Here is a 19,966-nt window from a genome sequence, read left to right on the forward strand (position 1 = left end):
CCTCCTCTCACACATCCCATCATGAGGCAGCCATCTCTCTCAAGCACTCCGGCTGGGAGTTTCTGGACACCACAAGAATCACGTCTTCTGCACTGCCATACTGGAGTGACTTAACTCGATGCCAGTCACAGGCGTGAAGAGATCAGAAAGCTTGAAGGGAAGTATCGTCCCAGCAAAATCCCCACATTTAACAACATAATCAAATCCTCCTGTTACCAAACAGGCACCTGAGGGCTCCAGACCTAAGCAGAAACTGTTTTATTGCAGGTTCATTTCATCTTGTATTTCGTCATCGTTGTCATTATCGTCTTCATCATCATAGTCATCGTCATCATTGTCATCATCATTAGCATCACTCTTCTGATACCTGGGTGGGAGTGGGGGACCTATGAGCTTGTCTTCAGATTGCATTTGGGTGGCTCGGGGTGGCAAAGGGGGCCCAATAATTCTCCGTCAGACCTACCTTCACTTCCAGTGCTCTGTGTTACCAGCAGCCGAGTAGCAGGATATTTGGTCAGACTTGAGCCCGAAAGGATCGATTCCTTATCTTCATGTTGCCTTCTTAATCCTCTCTCTTTCTGCAGTTGTCCCTCTTTCTCTCTGGCTTCCAAAGATTTTCTGCTTCTTTCCACAACTGTTCTTCAGGTTTGCTCAAACATGGCTTCCAAGTCCAATGTCCTAGCTTGCTTTCCAAAGCTAGTGAAGCTCATGCTGGAGGCCAGCTCCCGATCAGTCATCACTGCCTCCACAGGCTTCCATGCCAGCTCCCAGCATGGGCACAGACCCAGTCCCCAATATGCTTGCCCAGCTCTGCCCACATTTATTCCTAATATCATAATCTCAATAATAATCCTGGGGTATATCTGGATATTGCTTTATTAATTAATAAAATTGAAACCTCTTTCTCATTAAGTTATCACTTACTCTGAGTCCCTCCAATTTATTAGAAATGGTTGATTTAACAAAGTAGAGAAATCCCCTTTCCCACTAATAGCTTTTCATATTCAATATCTGAATCTTCTTGGATTAAATTAAGTTACCAAATAAACAATGCATTAACAATGAAATAAACTACAAGACAAAGACATAGATATTTCTGTAACACAGACTCTGGGTTCACTCTGCCAACCCTCAGTTGCATTGTCAGGTTGGTCCCCAGAGCTCTCTCACTTCTCCCCTCAGGGCTCTAGGGGTAACCTAGGTAATCTGGTTTGGTTTTTTTTTTCTAATTCTGTGGTTCTTAAGCCCCCATCTAGCATATTCTTCCCAATATCAATCACCAATCACCATCTCCCCAATATTGACTAATCAGTTAAGAGCCATTTGTTTTTACAAAGAGATATTTGCTGAGAAAGCAGAGCAAGGGCTGAAGCACAGCTGCCTCCCAAGGTGGGATGCTGACAGCCTCTCTGCACACTCAGTCCTGAAGGAGAGTGAACTTGAGACTCTTTGTTACAAAACCTTCCTCCCTAACCTGTTCGGTTTCACTTGTGGGTGTGGTGCCGCTAATGGAAGAGCTGCTCCCTTTATTACAAAACCCAGCATCTGGTCTGCCAAGATGATTTGCTGCTGGGCTTGTCCAAGCAAGTCAATTCTCAGAGCTGGCCCCTCAGTGGCATCAATGCTGTAGCTCCCAGAGGCTGCTCCAGATCCACTTGGGCTTCTGAAGTCACTTGGGATCTTCCACAGCTCACAAAGTCATGCCACGGTCATCTCTGCCTCGGCTTCTCCTTGACCTGAGATCAGGAAGGAGCAATAGGGGTGCCTGGTGACCAGGAGAGAGAGGGGCTCTCCCACCCAGCCACTCCCGGCTGTTCTTGCCTCAGTCATTCCCAGGGAAGAAAGGGGTGGCTCATCCGTCTGAGCGTTTGTATATGCACTTAATTCTGACTCAGGGACCAATTAAAAGAATTTTTACCTCCACATTGTGAGCCAACAGGAAATAGAGGACACCCTGACGGGCCCGGAAGAGGACAGGCAAAGGGCCGCCACCCTCATTACACATTTCTGGAAGCCAGGTCCACAACCTCCACTTGGGCTGGCATCAAGCTGATCATAGCGCACACACTTTAAATATTGGGCTTTCACTGACCAGTCCCTCTACTGAATTTCCAATATTTAATCTGGGAGAAACATGACAGCCAGTCATCTCAAATCTCGCTGTCAGTTTGTCTCAAGATATCAAATCCAGGCTGTTTTCCACAATCCTCTTCACAAGGTGAGGGTGAAAACAGCTGCATCAGAAAACCTCTCCATCTTCCATCTCTCTGTCTTCTCCATTTTCTCTCCAGCCACAACAGGAACAAGGTCTCTTTACTATAAAATAGTAAGAACCATTCTCACCAGAAAAATTCTTCTGTTCTTTCTCTCTCTTTCCTCTACAGTCATCTCAGACCTAGAGCTGAAAAGATCAGAATAAACTCAAAATAGATTTGGGACTTGAATATTTGAAAAAATCATACCATTAAAAATGAGAAATGAAAGAGATCAGGTACTCTTTACAGCTATAAAGAGGAGGCGGATTTTAAAACTAGGCAACAGAGATCATAAAAGATAAAACAGACAATTTTGACCACATACAATTTAAAGTTTTTGTGCAAATGAAATAGACAAAGACAGAACTAGATGAAAAAAAATAGCTGGAGGGGAGGTGGTAATCACTTGTATCAAATATCACTGTTAAAAGTCTGATATACAAAACATGCAGGGAACTGACCCAAATATATACCTCTGAGCCATTTCCAAATATCTAAGGATATGCCCACATGGTTTTCAAAAGAAGAACTACCAGCTTAAAATAACCATATGAAAACATCCTTAAAATCACTACTAACAATTAATGACTCATTAAAACAACTCATTATGTAAAATAAGCAAATTAAAACAATTCTGAGGTTTTATCTTACACCATGCAAAATGCTAATGATGAAAAATAGATGAGAAAGAATCATCTGGAGAGACTCTGGGAAAACAAATACAATCTACACCTCCAAGGATTGTTGCGGTGCTGTGAGGTGGTCCAACAAGTCTGGATTTCTATTAGGAATTATGTAAGAACAAAGACTAAATGAAATACTCTAAGGAGGTCAGAGACAAAAGCAATATGTACCTAAATATTTCGAGCACCGTTCTTCGTGCTAATTGATTGGACAATAGTAAACAAAAAATGGATTTGATTCAGTCAAGTAAAATACTTCTGTCTGGGTTCTTTTACAGTGAAGTGCCTCAATAAACCATGGGATTTATTTTAGGAGGTGAATGATGGGTTCTTTCCATTTTTGTTTTCCCTTATGGTTCTAAAAGTTTTATGAATTCTCATTAGGATTTCTTGGAATTTGGTAATCCAGACTTTAAGATTTTTTTGGTCATAGTTTGCAAGTAGTCTGATGATTCTTCTATACTGGAATGCAAGGGCCAGGATGTTGTCCTTGGGCCACTCTTGGCTTTGATCAGAACTTTTTTGGATAATTGTGTTTAAACGTTGGTCTCTATCTGAAAAGCATATGGAGAAATGAGAGTGGTAATGAAGCAAATGGAAAAGATGGACATCTTTGGGTGGGAACCTCGACCACCAGTCTTGTTATAGGATTCTTTGTGTTAGGGCCACAAGGAGATCTGTAGGATATGAGATTCTTTATTTAGCTGAAGACAGATCCATTGATGCTATTATTTCATGTAGCTATTGACAGCTTGAATTTCTCTGAAAACTGCCAGTTCATATCTGTTAAGCATTTATCAATTGGGAAATGGCTTTTATTTTTTTTAATTTTAATCAGTTCCTTCTGTATCTTGGAAATGAAACCTTTATCACAGAAACTTGCTACAAAGATTCCCGCCCCCCCCCATTTACCTGCACCTTTTCTAACTTTAACTTCATTGGCTTTATTACTGCAAAGATTTTTTAATTCTATATAGTTAATCTTCATTTTATCTTTTGTGATTCTTTCTATCCTTTCTCATGGACTCTTCCCCCGTCTATAGAACTGACAGGTAATTTTTTCCTTCCTCTTCTAATTTATGATGTTACTTGTTATGATTAAGTCAAGTACCCATTTGGAGCTTATCTTGGAAAATGGTATGAGATGTTGCTCTACACCTAATTTCTGCCAGAATGCTTTCCAGTTTTCCCAGTAGTTCTTGTCAAAAAAGGAGTTCTTACTGCAATAACTGGGATCTTTGGGTTTATTAAACACTAGGCTACTGTGCTCATTTGTCTCTGTGTATTGTGGATCTAATCTGTTTCATTGATCAACCTCTCTATTCTTAACCAGTACCAAACTGTTTTGATGATTACTGATGATATGATTGATTTGATGATTTCTAGTCTATGTTGAGATCTGTAACTGCTGAGCCATTTCCTTCTGACCTTTTTTCATCATTTCTCTTGAGATTCTTCACCTTTTTGTTTCTCCAGATAAATCTCATTATTATTTTTCTAGTTCTCTAAAGTGTTCATATAGTTCTCATGTATGAATTGGCAGGTAGGCTGCCAAATATTTTATAGTTTCTGTAGGTATTTTAAGTGGATTTTCTCTTTCTGTCTCTTACTGCTGGGTTTTATCTTGTGGGGTTTTTTTTAATATACACATGTAAAGTTTATTTTATATCTTGCAACTTTGATGCATTTGCTAATTTTTTCAATGAATTTTTAGTTGACTCCCTCTCATTGTCTAAATTATCATATCATTGGCAAAAAAGGGATGATTTTGTTTCCTTTTTGCCTAGTTACATTCCCTTGATTTTGTCATTGCTATGGCTAGCATCTCTTGCACTATATTAAATAGTAATGATGATAATGGACATTGTTTTTATCCATGATCTTATTGGAAAGATCTAATTTATCACCATTACAGATAATGCTGGCTCTTAATTTTATATGGATATTGCTTATCATATTAAGGTAAGATCCATTCATTCCTTTGCTTTCTTAGTGTCTTTTTAAAAAACAGGAATGGGTGTCACATCTTGCCAAAAGCCTTTTCTGCATCTATTATTATAATCATATGGCTTTCTTGTTCTTGTTATTAACATGATCAACTGCTTATAGATTTCCTAAATTGAATAAACCCTGCATTCCTGGCATAAACCCAGCATGGTCATAGAGTATAATCTTTGTGATATGTTGCAGCAGTCTCCTTGCTAATATTTTACTTAAAAGTGTTGGATATATGGGATAGTTCACTCGTCAGAACTATGGAGAAGGAAAGACTTTATGAAACAAGAAATAGAGAGTATTACAGGATGTAAAATGGATAACTCTGATTACATGAAATTAAAAAGGTTTTGCACAAACAAAACAAAATGCAGCCAAGATTAGAAGCAAAGCAGAAAATTGGGGGAAATTTTTTACAGCAGATTTCTCTGATAAAGGCCTAATTTCTGAAATATACAAAGAACTGAGTTGAATTTATAAGAGTACAAGTCATTCCCCAATTCTTGTTGTTTTTTGTCCTTCATTCTCAAAGAAGACCATGACCTCAGGGAGGTGATGCCATGACATGTAGGTGAATTGGATTTAAGTGGAGAGGGCTATGCAAAGTCCCCAGCCTCACTTTCTCCTTCAGAGCCATCTGGGTCCAGTGGCAAGATATAGATCAAGATGACTGGAGATGGCCCAGGATGCAATGGGGGAGCTTGGCCTTTTCAAGCCAAGGTCTTTAACAGGTCTCAGTTTGATTGACTTGATGTCCATTCAGTGATTAGGGTTTAACAAGAAATGAGACAGAGAATGGCCTTTTTACCTAGTCAGAAAGTTGTCCTGATCTGTTTTTTTAAAAAGAGATTTTTTAATAAGAAATGATGAACAGGCTGAATTCAGAAAAACCTGGAAAGACTTATATGGTCTGATGCTGAGTGAAGTGAGCAGAACCAAGAGGACTTTGTACACGATAACAGCCACATTATGCAATGACTAATATTGTTAAACTGAACCCTTCTCAGCATTACAAGGATCTAAGACATCTCCAGAGGTCTTGGGATGTAAAATGCTGTCCACATCCAAAGAAAGAACTATGGAAGTCGAATCGCTATCACTTATTTTTACCTTCTACTGAGTTTTGTTTCATCTTTCTGATGGTTCCTCCTATTGGTTTTAATTTTTACTTACAACTTCACTAATGTGAAAATATGTTTAATGGGTATGTAAATGTAAAGCCTATATCAGATTGTATGCTGTCTTGGGGAGGGTGGGGAGGAGAAAAGGGGAGAAAAATTTTCAACTCAAAAGCATATGGAAGTGATTGTTGATAAATCAAAATAAATTAATAAAATTAAAAAAAAATAAGTTAGAAACTCAAAAAAAAAGATTTTTTAAAAGGAAAAGGATCTGTATATACAAAAATATTTATAGCAGCTCTTTTTGTGGTGGCAAAGAACTGAAAATTAAGGGAATGACCACCAATTGGGGAATGGCTGAACAAGTTGTGGTATATGATTATGATGGAATACTATTGTGCTATGAGAAATGACAAGAAATGAGGATGATTTCAGAAAAACCTGAAAAGACTTACATGAACTGATGCAAAGTGAAGGGAGGAGAACCAGGAGAATTGCACACAATAACAGAAATATTGTGGGATGATCAACTGTGAATGACTTAGCTACACTGAGAAATACAATGATCCAAGACAGTTCTGGAGGACTTATGATGAAAAGTGCTATCCACCTTCAGAGAAAGAACTGATTAAATCTGAATGCAGATCAAAACATACATTCTTTTAACTTCCTTTATTTTTCTTGTTTTTATTTGGGGGGGGAGTGTCTATGTTTTCTTTTACACGACTATATGGAAATCAGTTTTGCAGGACTGCATGTGTATCACTATATCAAATTGCTTGCCTTCTAAATGAGGAGAGAGGGGAGGAAGAGAGGGAGAGAATTTGGAATTCAAAAATTTTTAAATGAATGTTTAAAATTGTTTTTAGATGCGATTGGAAAAATAAAATATTTTTAAAATTTTGGACAAATATTCATTAGGGATATTGGTCTACAATTTTCTTTCTGTTTTGACTCTCTCTGGTTTACATATGGAGGTCATATTTGTGTGATAGGAAGATTCTGGTAGGACCTCTTCTTTTCCTATTTTTTCAAACAATTATGTAGTATTGGGATTAATTGTTCTTTAAATGTTTGACAGAATTCACTTATAAATCCATCTAGTCCCAAGGTTTGTTTTTGTTTTTGTTTCTAGAAGCTCATTTACGGTTTGTTTGATTCTCCCCCCCCCCCCAATTAGGTTAAGTTCTTTATTTCTTATTCTGTAAATCTAGGAATTTTAAATTTTTGTAAATATCCATCCATTTCATTTAGATTGTTAGTTTTATTGGTATATAATTGGTGAAGGCTTCTAATAATTTCCTTTGCTTTTCTTTATTTATTATGAATTTGCTTTTTTCATTTTTGATACTGGTAATTTAGTTTTTCTCTTTAAAAAATTAAATCAGATAATGATTTATCCATTTTATTTTTCCCTTCCAACTCCCCCCCCTAAAAAAAAAAAACCCAACACAGATGCTAGCTTTAGGTATTAGTTCAAGGATTTATTTACCTTAAATTTCTTTAATCTCTTCTTTGATTTTGTCAGTGGGTCAATAAACAAGTCTATTTAGTGCTTACTGTGTTAAGTGCCCAGAATGCAAAGAAAAGCAAAAAAAAAAAATTACTTCCTGCCTTCAAGGAGTACATAATCTATTGGAGGAGACAACACACAAACTATTACATAAAACAAGATATATACAGGTAAAATTGGAGAACATTAACAAAGGGAAAGCACTAACATTAAGGGGGATGGAAAAGGCTTCCTGTAGAAGGTAGGATTAAAACTGGGATTTGAAGGAAACCAAAGAAGTTAGGAGGTAGAGATGAGGAGAAAGAACATCCCATGGGGGAACAAGCAGTGAGAATGCCCAGAGTCAGGAGATGGAGGGTGTGGTATGAGGAACATGAAGGAAGCCAATTGCTGAGTAGGTGGTGGGGAGTAAGGGCTAAGAATATTGGAAAGGTGGGGAGGGGACAGGCTATGAAGGGTTTTAAAGCCACATAAAGAATTTTCAATTTGATCTTAGAGGCAAGAGAAAAGGGAACCTTGAGAGTTGATTGAATGGGGAAGAGACAACAAGGTCGGAGCTAGGCTTTAGTGATGATGGTGAAAATGAGCATTTATTTATATAGCACTTGAAGGTTTGCAAAGCACTTTACAGACTATTTCTTTTGATCTTCACAATAACTGTGAGATAAATGTTAATATTATCTCCATTTGACAGACAAAGAAACTGAGATTTATCTATAAATTGATGATAATAGCCTCTCACAAGTACCCCACAAAAACTTCATTTGTGAAGTTTTTGTGAGGATCAAATGAGAAAACATACCATAACACTTTCAGAAACCTTGTTTTTATTGTCATTAGTGGGCATAGCCCAAGTGAGGATCCAGCAAGGGAGACTAAAAAGAAGCAGTCAGATAAGTAGGAGGACCAAGAGACTGTTGTATCCTGAAAACCTGGAGAGAAGGGAGTGTCAGGGAAGATATAGTCAAATGCTACAGGGAGGTCAAGAAGGATGAAAATTGCCATAAGATTTAACCATTAAGAGATCATCAGTAACTCTGGAAAGAGTAGCTTCAGATGAATGATAGTCTGAAGCCAGACTATCAAGAGAAGAAGAGTGAGAGGAAAAGAAGAAGCACCAATTGTAGGTAGATTTCTCAAGGAGTTTAGTCACAAAAAGGAAGAGAGATATGGGATCACAGGCAGTAGGGATGGATAAATCAGATGCGGGGCTTTTGAGAAAGGGAAGAGACTAGGGCATGTTGGGAGGCAATAGGGAAGCAGCCAGAAGACAGGGAGAGGTTGAGGACAAATGAGAGAGTGGGAATAACATAGGGTATAATCAACCGTAAAAGAAAGGATTTTCAGTAGTTCTATTTTGGCATTTAAGTGGGATTCCTAAATTTGTTGGCTTTTTGTTTTTGTTTTTGAGTTGCTCGACCAATTTCTTGACCTGCTCTTTCTCTATTTTCTTGATGAAAGTGCTTAAAAGTATAAATTTTCCCATAAGAACTGCTTTGGCTGCATCTTTATAGGATTATACTCAGTTTTGTTGAGTAATTCTTGGTTGTAAGACTATATTTTTGGGGGTTCTGAAATACTATATTCCAGGCTCTCCGCTCCTTACTAGTGGTGGCTGCTAAATATTGTGTGATGCTAATTGAGTTCCCTTGGGACTTGAATTCTTTCTTCCTGATTATTTGTATTGTTTTTTTCTCTGACTTGGAAGCTCAGGATTTTGGCTACAATGTTGCTGGGAATTTTCATTTTGAGATTTCTTTCAGGAAGTGACTTCTATTTCTATTTTGTCCTCTGGTTCTAAAAGATGTGGGCAGTTTTCTTTTATGACTTCTTGAAATATGATATCTAATATCTTTTGAGAGGGTGGAGAGCTGGCTTTCAGGTAGTCTAATGATTCTTGAATTATTTCTTCCTTACCTTTTATTTTTCCCTAGGTCATCTTTTTTTTTTTTTTTAAATGAGGTTCATTGTAGTTTCTTCTACTTTTTTTCTCTTAGTCTTTTGACTTTGTTTTTAATATTTCTTGTTGTCCTTAAAAAGAAATAATTAACTTCTATTTGGTACATTATAATTTTTATAGGAGTCTGTTACTTGGGTAAGGTTTTATGCCTCTTGTTCTAAGCTCTTAATTCTCTTTCCAATTCTTTCTTCTGTAGCTCTCATTCTTATCCAGTTTTCTCCCCTAGTCCTCTCTCTTATTTTTCAATTATTTACTCTAATATTCTTTTTTAATTTGTAAAATAATGTTTTAGCTTTTTCTTTTTTTTTTAAACTTTTTCTTCATCTCTTCCAGGAATTCTCATTGAACTTGTGCCAAGCTGTGTTATTTTTTTGAAGCTTGGTTTGTAGATATTTTGGAGTCATTCTCTTCTTTTTGGTTTATGTTGAGTGCCTCTGTCATCACAATAGCTTTTTTTTTTATGGTAGGATTCTTTTTTTGTTTATTCATTCTTCCATCCTTACTTCCTGACTTTAACTTTCATGTGAGGGTGAGGCTCTGCACACTTGTGAAAGTAATGGCTGAGCCATGTTTGATCTTCTTGGGTCCTGCTTTGCTCCCAAAGTGGTCTTATGCAGGGTTATCACTCTTTGGATTCAGATGGCACTCCTCCCCACCCATCCATCCCTGGAAACTCGGGAGATTTCATCTACCTTGGTATTCACACCTCATTAGGATTCTCAGTTGCCTTTGATTGGAAGCTCCAGGCACAGCAAAAAACTCCTCCCAAAGTCTCCATTTAAAAGAGGGCTCAGAAGCCCAGCCAACTCTTCATTTCTCAACAGCTGCCCTCTTTGGATTCCACCATCATGCACCCCTACCTTCCTTTTGTGCCCCTTAGATTGTAAGTTCCTTGAGGGCAAGGACTTTATTTTTCTTATTTGTGTCCCCAGTGCTTAGCATAAAGTAGGTAAATGAATGTTTATTGTATTTATTTCTGTATTTGTGAAGACTAATCCCTGCCCTCTTGTTTTGAGTTCTGCAAGTTCCTGATGTGGGTTTAGGTCTTAGCAACACAACTGTGGGCTTGCTCCATGTTCAAGTTCCAGAAAACTGCTACTGGACTCAGCCAGGGTCAGCCAGGTGGATGGCTTTCCAGGTCCAGGGTAGCAGAAATGTAGGTTCCCTTTGGACCGGGCTGTCTGCCCTGCTTATTCTGCTGCAGGCTCTAGATTTGGTTGTATGTGGAAACCTTGGTCTGCTCTGCTTCTGAGCTGTTGCTTGCTCAGTACACAGCTCCTCCCCAGGACCACTTCCCCTATGTGCAGTTCCCCTCATCTGTCTACTTGGTTGCCCACTGACACCTGTTCTAGCCTCTCAGTGCAGGTCTGGCACTCTTCCCTTGCAGCCTCACTCCTAGCCTACTGTACCAGCCTGCTGGTTGTTCTCCCGGCTTCAGGTCTCCCCACTACAGAGGATCTGCTGCTCTGACCATCTCAATGTCCTTGCGGGCCCCCCCCCCAAGTGGCTCCCTATTACCTCCAGGGTCAACCTGGCTGTTTCCAGTCATTTTACATTCCACTCCCCCTTTATGTGCTCCACCATCCTGTGACATCGGCTTTCTGGCTGGTCCTTGAACAAGACACTTCATCTCCCAACCGCAGCATTTTCTCTGGCTGTGCCCCCTGCCCGGAATGCAGCCCTCCTCACCTCCACCTCCCCGCTCCCTTTCAGTCCCGGCTCAAATCCCACCTTCTACCTAGAGGAAGCCTTCTGTAGCTTCTCTCCAGCTTATCCTGCACAGGCTCGCAGGCAGGGGCTGTTTTGGCCTTTCTGTATGCCCGGCGGAGGCACACGGGAGGAGTTATGGAGGTCACTCAGGCCCTGCGCTGACCTGCTGCCCGACAATCCCGGCTGGAGCCCCAAGCCAGCTCCCGACGGAGGGTGTCCCGACGGATGCTCGGCTGAGCCGCCTCCCACTGCCCTACTCTCATCCTCTCCTTGAGCAAACACGGAGAGAGTCGGGCCAGCGCCGGCGCTTCGAGGTGACAGGGCACCACCTCATCCCACCCTGGCTCTTCAATGGTGCCCATCTTAACTAGCTGATAATAAGGAGCAACACCAACCCTTCCTGGGTGCTGCGGCAAACCTTCACGAGCCCCACGTGATCCTCACCATAGCCCTGGGAAGCAGGGGCTCTTAGGATCGCCATTTGGGGTCTGGCGCTTTACTCCCAGCCGCCAGCTGCGGCGGACATACATCTACAGAGCTGCCGGACAGTCATGGAACACCCCTGGCTCCCTATTGCCCCCAAGTCACTGCTCCTCTGCAGCCCGCCTCCTTCTTAGGTTTCAGCTTCCTCCATGCGTTCTGCAGACTGGCCAAACTGGCCTACAGCTGTTCCGCAAGACGCTCCATCATTGGTTGCCCAGCCTTTGCCCAGGCAGTCCCCTCTGCCTGGAATGCTCTCCCTTCTCACCTCCCAGCCAATGCCTAGAAGGCCGCACAGGCCACTGATCGGGTTGGAACCCGGGGAGCAGGAGCTTCAGCCAATAGGAAACTAGATTTTGACGGCCACCCAATTGCTCCAACGAGGGAGTAGGGCTGGCTCCAAGACATGATGAACAGGAGGCTCAGCCAATGGTCAGAGAGCGTGGACTGGGAAGCCGGATGCGGACTACTAGGGAGGGTGGGCGGAGACGAGGGACGTCCCCGTGAGCGCGCGCGCGCGCGATGGGGCGGGACCGAGGTGCGCGCCCCCGCCCGCCGCGCCCCCGCCCGCCGCGCGCGCCCGCGCCCCGGGCCGCCAGGAGCCCATGCGCGGAGTGAGCCGCCCGGCCCGGCCCCAGCCCCAGCCCCGGAGCCCCCCGAGCCCCCTCCGGAGCCCCCGGCCCGGAGCCCCCGGCCCGGGGGGGCAGCAGTGGCGGAGCAGAAGGAGACGGCGAAAGAAGCAGTGAGCCCGGTGAGCCTGGGAGGGAGGCCCGGCGAGCGGAGCGGAGCGGAGGGCAGAGGGGAGGGGGCGACGGGGAGGGGGGTGGGGAGTATGTGCGCGGGAGGGAGGGAGTGTGTGTAGGGCATATTGGGGTGTGGGGGGGCGGTGCCCCCTCCACTGGGGGGGATGGGGGGCCTCGAGCCGCCCAAGGCGCGCGCCGTGGCCGTGGCTGTGGCTGTGGCCTTGGCTTTCCCCTTCTGGGGCAGGGGCAGGGGCAGGGTGCGGCCCGGTTGTGGGGGGGGGCGGGAGGGGGGGGCGCGGCAGCCTGCAAACTTGCATGTCATCAGGACGAGAGGGCTGGGGGGGGTCGTTCTGGGGCGTGTCCGTGTCTGGGGGTTTGCTGGGGGGGGGCCTGGGCCGGGCTCGGGGAGGGGCTGCTGGGGGCGGGGCCCCCACCAGGTCAGGCTCCTGCACCTAGGGCCTGGGTAGGCCTGGGGGGCGGGGGCGGCACTGGAGGTCCCCGAGACAGCGAGGCTTCCCCCGCAGGAGCTGCCGGAGCCCGGCCACCATGACCGAATACAAGCTGGTGGTCGTGGGCGCGGGGGGCGTGGGCAAGAGCGCGCTCACCATCCAGCTTATTCAGAATCACTTCGTGGATGAGTACGACCCCACGATCGAGGTGAGCGCAGTATGGGCCCCCGCCCGAGCTCTCCCCCTGGGACACCCTCCCCAGAACCCAGGACCCTGGACGGGGACCCCCACATGCCCCAGGACCCTGGACGGCGCCTCCCACATGCCCCAGGATCTAGATGGTGACCCCCTACACCTCAGGACCCTGGACGGCGCCTCCCACATGCCTCAGGACCCTGGACGGCGCCTCCTACCTGTCCCAGGACCCTGGATGGTACCCCCCTACACCTCAGGACCCTGGATGGCGCCCCCACACATATCTCAGGACCCTGGACGGCACCCCCCACCCCAGGACCCTGGATGGTTCTTCTCTACATTCCCCAGGACCTAGATGATGCTCCCCTGTACCTTAGGACCCTGGATGGCGCTCCTACACATATCCCAGGACCGTGGGCGCCTCCTAACACACATATCCCAGGACCGTGGGCGCCTCCTAACACACATACCTCCAGGACCCTGCACTGTGCATACACACATACTCACACACACACACATCCCAGGACCCTGGATGCCATTCTCCCACCCCCACATACCCTAGGAGCCTGGACAGCACCCTACCTGCACCCCAGGACCCTGGACTATGACCTCCTCTCCCCCCCACCCCATACCTTTCAGAGACGCTCCCATCACCAGAACCAGGCTCCCAGCAGCTTTCCCCAGGAGATCCCTCCCTAGCAGGGAAGCCGCTAGGTCTTCAGGACTCTTGGGTCTCCTGCCTTGACTCCCCCCTCTCCTCTCTCCAGGACTCATACAGGAAGCAGGTGGTCATTGATGGGGAGACCTGTCTGCTGGACATCTTGGACACTGCAGGCCAGGAGGAGTACAGCGCCATGAGGGACCAGTACATGCGCACCGGGGAGGGTTTCCTCTGTGTATTCGCCATTAACAACACCAAGTCCTTCGAGGACATTCACCAGTACAGGTGAGCCCCCCAGCCCGGCTCTGCTCAGCCTGGCTCTGCCCTGCCCGGCCCACTAGCCAGCACCTGCTTCTTTCCTCCTGTGCAGGGAACAGATTAAGCGAGTGAAGGACTCTGACGATGTCCCCATGGTGTTGGTGGGGAACAAATGTGACCTACCAGCCCGGACAGTGGAGACACGCCAGGCCCAGGAGTTGGCCCGAAGCTACGGTATCCCCTACATTGAGACATCCGCCAAAACTCGCCAGGTGAGGGCTTTCTGCCTCCTGGCCCACCTGCCTGCGGGGGCTGGGCACAGGCAGACACTTCCCAGGAGTATGGAGAGACACCCCCCCCAACCCAAAAGCCTGGCCCAGGGTCCCAAGGCCACAGGCTGCCCTGGGAGTCTGGGTAGAGAAGAGGTGAGCTCCTATCTGATGGGAAGCTGGATGCGAGGTAAAGCTAGCTCTGGATTGAACCTGGATCACTGGGAGATCTGGGTCCAGGTGAACCCTGATCTGACATGAGCCCATGTGCAAGGTGACCCTGGGTGGGAAAGGAGCTGGAGTCCTGGATGAGGTCAGTGGCAGGGGAGCCCAAGGCCAGGATCCCGGCTGAGCCGCCCTGCGCCCCCCCCCCCCCCGCAGGGAGTAGAGGATGCTTTCTACACACTGGTGCGGGAAATCCGGCAGCACAAACTGCGGAAGCTGAACCCCCCGGACGAGAGCGGTCCGGGATGTCTGAACTGCAAGTGTGTGATCTCCTGACCGCGGGGTTGAGGTGAGGCCTGGGAGGGTGGGGGCGGGGCAGGGCTTACAGCAGGGACCCTCCCCCTCTTTTCCTTTCCCAACACCACCTCTCTCCGCTGGCCCGGGCCTGACTTTGCCTTCTGGTCCCTGCCCAGGCTGGGGATTCGGAGGTGCAGGACCCGAGTGAGGGAGGGAGGAGCCAATGGACGGAGGGACGGATGGAGCATGGTGGACGGACAGTCAGTTGGAAGGAAGGAAGGAAGACAGCGGCAGCCCTTTGGCGCTGCTGCTGCTGCTGCTGCTGCTGCTGCTGCTGCTGCTGTTGCTGTTACTGGAGTTCCTGGTCCTGCTGGGAGGGCCAGACAGGGCGCCTCTGATCCCCCCCTCCCCCCCCCCGCAGGCTTTTTGCACGGACTGTCTCCAACTCCTCGGCCCCAAACTGCTTCCTCTGCCTCCCCTGCCCCTCTGCCCGACCCACCGGGCTCATTTCAGTAAATTATTGGATGGTCTTGACCTTGGTGTGGCTGTGGGGGGGTGAGGGTGGGGTAAAGAAACCACTTGAAGCATGCAACCCACCCCTTGACCCTCTGGCCCAGCCAGGCCAACGGGAGGGGGCGCCGTACCCCTGGCTTTTGCCTGGAGAGCCTGGCCCACTGCTCTGGGCCAGGCTCTGAGCTCAGGGGTCCCTTGAGGGCTGGCCCCAAGCAGGGCAGGGCCAGGGCTACCCTCTGCTGCCCCCGGGGGAGGCTTCAGGAATAAGTAACACCACCGAGTCAGAGGGTCCTTGGTGTAGACGCCTTTACTGTCTGACAGGTCTGCCCATATTCTTGGGGGCGGGCCTGACATCCCCTTCCCCTCTGGCCTTGGCAGGGGAACTGCCCAACTGCCCAGCTCTGACCATTTGTGTCCAATTCAGATCCTGCTCTCTGACAGACCCTGTGCAGTTTGCCCTATGGCAGAGAGCCCTGACCTCTCTGGATGGGTTTGGGGCACTTGGGCCCTGCCCTGCATTTCCAGGCTCCCTTGCCTCCCATCCAGGGCCAGTGAGGCCTGGCCTGTACCCCAGGGTGCAGAGCATCCCTCAAAATGGCCCTGGGGTAAGCCCCATCTGACAGCTGCCCTGTGGGGAAGGGGCCTCCTCTTGGGGAGACTGTCTGGGATGGGCTGGGGGCAGCAGGAGACCAGCTCCTTCCTGGAGCCTCTGCTCCCTCCCCACTGAAGCACCACAGGCCCCTGGCCCTGAGTCCTTGCTGACCTGGGCCCTGCATAGGCTGGTGCTGCTCCTGAAGAGGCCACAGGGGAGCGTGCCCAGAGACATGGAGGAGGGCACAGGAATGTCAAGGCTGGGCATGCTGGCCCAATGCCTGGGCAGGAGGTCACTGCCTGGCCCCAGCCCCTCAGCCTCCTCAGGAATATTATAGTGCTGGGGAGGCCCACTCCTGGGCCCCAGGTCAAGCAGGCCAGACTGATCAGTGGTGCTGGGAGGGGGAGGGCCATTGGGATAGGCGTTCTCATCAAGGACATTTTCCAGAGGGAGCAGCTCTTCAGGGGATGGGGGTGGAGGGAACAGGGCCGCATCCGACTCAGAGGGGATGCCCCCTCCCGGCCACGCCTCTTCAGGGGAGGCTGGGGTATTGTGGTGCAGGCCTGGGGACTGGGCCTCAGCCTCTTGCTGCAGAGGAGAGAAGGGTGGAGGCCTGGGCCTCAGACAGGCCTCATCTAGGTCCTGGCTGTCCTGAGGGGGGGTCCGTTCTGGGCTGCCCAATGGCTGGGGCTCCTGGGGCTGGGGAGAGGGCCCATCTTCTGGGAGCGAAGTCTGCTGACTAGGCATCTTTGGGCTTGGGGAGGGGCTCCTGGTAGGAGCTGCCTTGCCCTGCCCATTGATCACCAGGCCCAGGGAGAACTCCACTCCCAGAGGCTTCTTGGGGAGCTCTTCCACTTTGGCTTCAAGGCAAACAAGACAGTGCACATTTAGACCTAGTCTGGGAGCCCCAGGACTGCCCTCCCTGACAGGTGTGGGAGATGGACTGGGGCCCAGAGAGGGGAGAGTCAGGAGCCCAACCTAGGTGCTAGGACCCCAACTGCCTCATCTAGTGTTTGTGTGTGTGTGTCTGCCTGCCTGTGACCTGGCCCCCAGGAAGAGGAGGAGGAAGGTTCCTGCCTGACTTGGCCCTGACCTGGTCCCACCTGGCTGCCCCCTGGCCCCACTAGGCCATCCCCTGCATGGGCCCTGACAGCCTGGTCCCCTCTCAGAAGTGTAAGAGTGTCCCAGCCTCCAGCCCCCATCCCCAAGCCCACCTGGGGGGGGCAGCTCGCATTTCATCCTGCGCAGTTCAGCCATGGATGCCTGCAAATGATCCAATACAGCATCATCTTCATGGGGCCAGGGGCTGGCCAACTTCTCCTGCAGAAACTCTCTGAGGTCCTCCAGGGACATCTTGAGCAGGCGTTCTGGAGGTCCAAGAGTGGAGGGGGGGGCCAGATGGTGAGCCCCCTGCCCACAGGCTCCCTCTGCTCCCTTCCTGGCATCTGAGCCCCAGGCTCCTGCACAGAGCCTGAGCCTAGTTCTCTCATCCCCCCCTTTACTCACTTGAAAATCCATTCTCTCCCCCCCTCCCCCCCCAAGTCTGGGGAGGGGGTCCATCACCAGCCCAGTCCTTACTCCTGTGCAGCTTGAGAACTGTATAGGCCATGGCGGTGAGAACTCGCTCGCCCTCCAAGATGTACACATCCCACAGGCGCAGGGTGAGGGTGAATGGGGTCTGTGGAAGAGAGGTCAGGCTGAGAAGGTGCCCTGAGGGCGTGACACCATGCCCAGCAGAGCCAGAGCCCAGAGCAGGCCTGGGCTGACCTGATGTTCTCACCCGGTCAATGAAACACTGCAGGAACCACTTCGTGGTATAAATGCCTGTGAACATCTGCTCTTTGTCCTGAAGGGAGACGATGGAGATGGCAGGGTCACCTTTGCCCTGACTGGCAGGCAGCTCCCCTGTGCCCACATGTGCAGCCACCCTGTGCCCGCTGCTGCTGAGCTCACCATGTGTTTTTTCAGCTTGGGCAAGGCCTTCCCAAGGATCTGCTCATGGTGGTCTTGGAAACGCTGCAGCTTGGGGAATCCAGGCACGAAGAAGCCTGTGGGGAGCCCGCCCAGGGCAGAGGGCTCAGCAGCAGCCTGGGGAGAAAGCCCAGGAGCCCCCTCGGGTTCACCCCCTGCCCACGCAGGGCGAGCAGGGTGCCCCTGGGACTGAGCCCCTGGGCATGTCCCTCTATGGGGGCCCCATCTCCTTGACCAAAGAGCCCTATCTCACACAATGCCAGCTGTCTTAGGATCAGCGGTGGCCCTTCCAGCCCATGGAAGCCTCTGGCCAGAGACTCGGGCAAGTCCCTTCCCCCTGCAGCCTCAATGCTGTCATCTGTAGCATGGAGCTAATTCCTAACCTGCCTTGGCCTCTGAGCTGTGGGAAAGCCAGGGAAACAAGGGGTGGGGTGTGACTTCCTGGCTCTGTTTCCAGCAGCTGTGGGGCTGGGGATCCGCCCCCCCCACCCCTGGGGAGGAGGGAGGGTGGGAGTCAGGCGCTCACCATGCATCGCGTGCCTCTGGTTGGCCAGCAGCTGGGCCAGTGCCCAGAAGGCTTCCTCTTCATTCAGGTACATCAGCAGGATGGCGGCGATCTGACTCATGCCCTGGCAATAGCTAACCTCCTGCAGGGGGCGCCCATCCGCCCAGACACACACACACACATGATGGTGTGTATGGGGACTATCTCCCCTCCACAGGCTCTGGGCTGGGAGGAAGCCTCCACCTCAGGGCTCTAGCTAAGTCCTGGGTGTGCAAGGCAGAAACCGACTCCCTGCCTAGGTTTGGACTTGGGCACCAGTGTGCACCTCCCCCAGGACTCACAGAGTGGAATCCCCAGGGGCTGCTGGCACTGAGGCAGGGGCCCACTATGGGCTCCCAGGGCCTGGGCAGGGGGGCCAATGGCCTGCTCTGGGAAGAGCCCAGGCAGACTGAGGCCGAGCGGCTAGTAGGATGCTAGAGCAAAGCCAGTAGGCCCGGCCTGTCCCTGCTAGTCAAGACTTGGGCTGACACCACATACAGCCCCTCTTCCCTGTCCTGCAGCACACACTCATGACCACCCACCTGCCCACCGGCCTGACCACAGGCAGAAGCTCACAATCTCACCGTGTTGTAGACAGAGTAGGCAGACAGGACATGGAACAGGGCTTGCTGCCTGGAGAGAAAGGGGATCCCTGACCATGCTGGGCAGCCTAGAACACACCGGCCACTCAGTAACAAGGGAATCTGCCCCCTTGCCTATCCTCTGGGCTTCCAAGACTATTCTCACTGATACCTGGCTGTCAGAGGAAGGCAGTCAGCAGGTACTGAGACCACAGCCCACAGAGAGGAGGCTCCAGGGAGGCCCCAAGCAGTCAGGGCATGGGGCGAGGGAGGACCCAGCTGGGACATGAGAAGCAGAGGGCAGTAGGAAGATCCCAGCTGGGGCCAAAGCCACCCCTCCCTCCCTGATCCAGCCTCAGCACCCTTCTGCCCTGCTTCCTACCCGAAGGGTCACTCACTTCACTCCATAGCGGTCCCGAAACATGATATGATTGCGAAATGTACGGTTGATGTCCAGGTCAATCTGTCTGATCTCAGAAGAGAAGCTCTGGGCTTTCTCCTTCATCTCCTGTGAGGGGGAAGTGGCAGCACGTCAGAACCAAGCAAAGGGAGGGGAGACTGTCTCAGGAGAGGCCCTGGGCTGGACACCCAAAACCTGCCCCATCCCCAGTCACTGAACAGAGCCAGTGTGGGACCCTTGCCTGGGCTTCCCCCTGCCAGGGTCTTCCTGAGGACCAAGTCCAACAGAGAAGACCTGAGGTTGTGGCCAGGGGGGCCCAGATACTCTGAGGCCAGCACGCCTCCTCTGGCCTAACCCTAAATGCATACTGGCAGCCCTGAGAAGTGGGGCAATACGGCCCAACCCAGGCCAGGCAGCAGAGGCCCCACTCCTTGGGTGGCAGGCCTGACTGGGACAGTCTCTTCCCCTTTCCTTAATGCACTGTCCTGCCCTGTTCCCAGGTGCCTACTCTCACCAGCACCACAGGCTGGCTGTGAGTTCTTGGGGTGTCTGGCCTTGGCTGAGACCTGAGGAATTCTGCCCCAGCTCCAGGGTTGGCTCCCCTGCCAACC

The 19,966-nt window shown here is 49.5% G+C and overlaps 2 protein-coding genes across 10 annotated transcripts in view; one reads left to right on the top strand and one right to left on the bottom strand.

Moving 5' to 3' along the window:
* Nucleotides 1-12,284: 12,284 nt before the first annotated feature.
* Nucleotides 12,285-15,288, top strand: HRAS (HRas proto-oncogene, GTPase). Of its 3 annotated transcripts, XM_020979330.2 has the most exons (6): nt 12,298-12,468; nt 12,985-13,117; nt 13,872-14,050; nt 14,136-14,295; nt 14,674-14,806; nt 14,931-15,288. In XM_020979330.2, exons 2-5 carry the CDS (start codon nt 13,007-13,009, stop codon nt 14,791-14,793), a joined length of 570 nt encoding a protein of 189 aa, XP_020834989.1. In that variant the 5' UTR covers nt 12,298-12,468; nt 12,985-13,006; the 3' UTR covers nt 14,794-14,806; nt 14,931-15,288. The 3 variants fall into 3 exon arrangements, with proteins under 3 accessions (XP_078004389.1, XP_078004388.1, XP_020834989.1); XM_078148263.1 differs by lacking the exons at nt 13,872-14,050; nt 14,136-14,295; nt 14,674-14,806; nt 14,931-15,288 and adding exons at nt 13,270-13,525; nt 13,559-13,865 and having other exon boundaries at nt 12,285-12,468; XM_078148262.1 differs by lacking the exons at nt 13,872-14,050; nt 14,136-14,295; nt 14,674-14,806; nt 14,931-15,288 and adding an exon at nt 13,270-13,865 and having other exon boundaries at nt 12,285-12,468.
* Nucleotides 15,289-15,556: 268 nt separating this feature from the next.
* Nucleotides 15,557-19,966, bottom strand: part of LOC110202953 (USP6 N-terminal-like protein) — a 34,996-nt gene continuing 30,586 nt past the window's right edge. For 6 of the 7 annotated variants that reach the window (XM_020979326.2, XM_078148261.1, XM_078148257.1 and 3 more), the window contains 8 exons: nt 19,354-19,463; nt 18,959-19,007; nt 18,357-18,477; nt 17,813-17,907; nt 17,640-17,705; nt 17,366-17,537; nt 17,074-17,226; nt 15,557-16,719 (listed from right to left, as the gene is read on the bottom strand). In XM_020979326.2, coding sequence (XP_020834985.1) covers nt 15,857-16,719; nt 17,074-17,226; nt 17,366-17,537; nt 17,640-17,705; nt 17,813-17,907; nt 18,357-18,477; nt 18,959-19,007; nt 19,354-19,463 — 1,629 coding nt within the window. In that variant the 3' untranslated portion in view covers nt 15,557-15,856. The remainder of the gene's footprint in view (nt 16,720-17,073; nt 17,227-17,365; nt 17,538-17,639; nt 17,706-17,812; nt 17,908-18,356; nt 18,478-18,958; nt 19,008-19,353; nt 19,464-19,966) is intronic. The other variant, XM_078148259.1, reaches the window with a different exon arrangement.

This window comes from Phascolarctos cinereus, unplaced genomic scaffold (genome assembly GCF_003287225.1).
Source record: "Phascolarctos cinereus isolate Bilbo 61053 unplaced genomic scaffold, phaCin_HiC Scaffold_9;HRSCAF=440, whole genome shotgun sequence".
NCBI lineage: Eukaryota > Metazoa > Chordata > Mammalia > Diprotodontia > Phascolarctidae > Phascolarctos > Phascolarctos cinereus.

What these genes read in the sequence shown, in the direction of transcription:
- HRAS (XM_078148262.1), top strand. Translation starts at nt 13,007, where the DNA reads ATGACCGAATACAAGCTGGTGGTCGTGGGCGCGGGGGGCGTGGGCAAG. An exon ending in AGTACGACCCCACGATCGAG is followed by an intron (nt 13,118 to 13,269) that starts GTGAGCGCAGTA and finishes CCTACACCTCAG; the next exon opens with GACCCTGGACGGCGCCTCCC.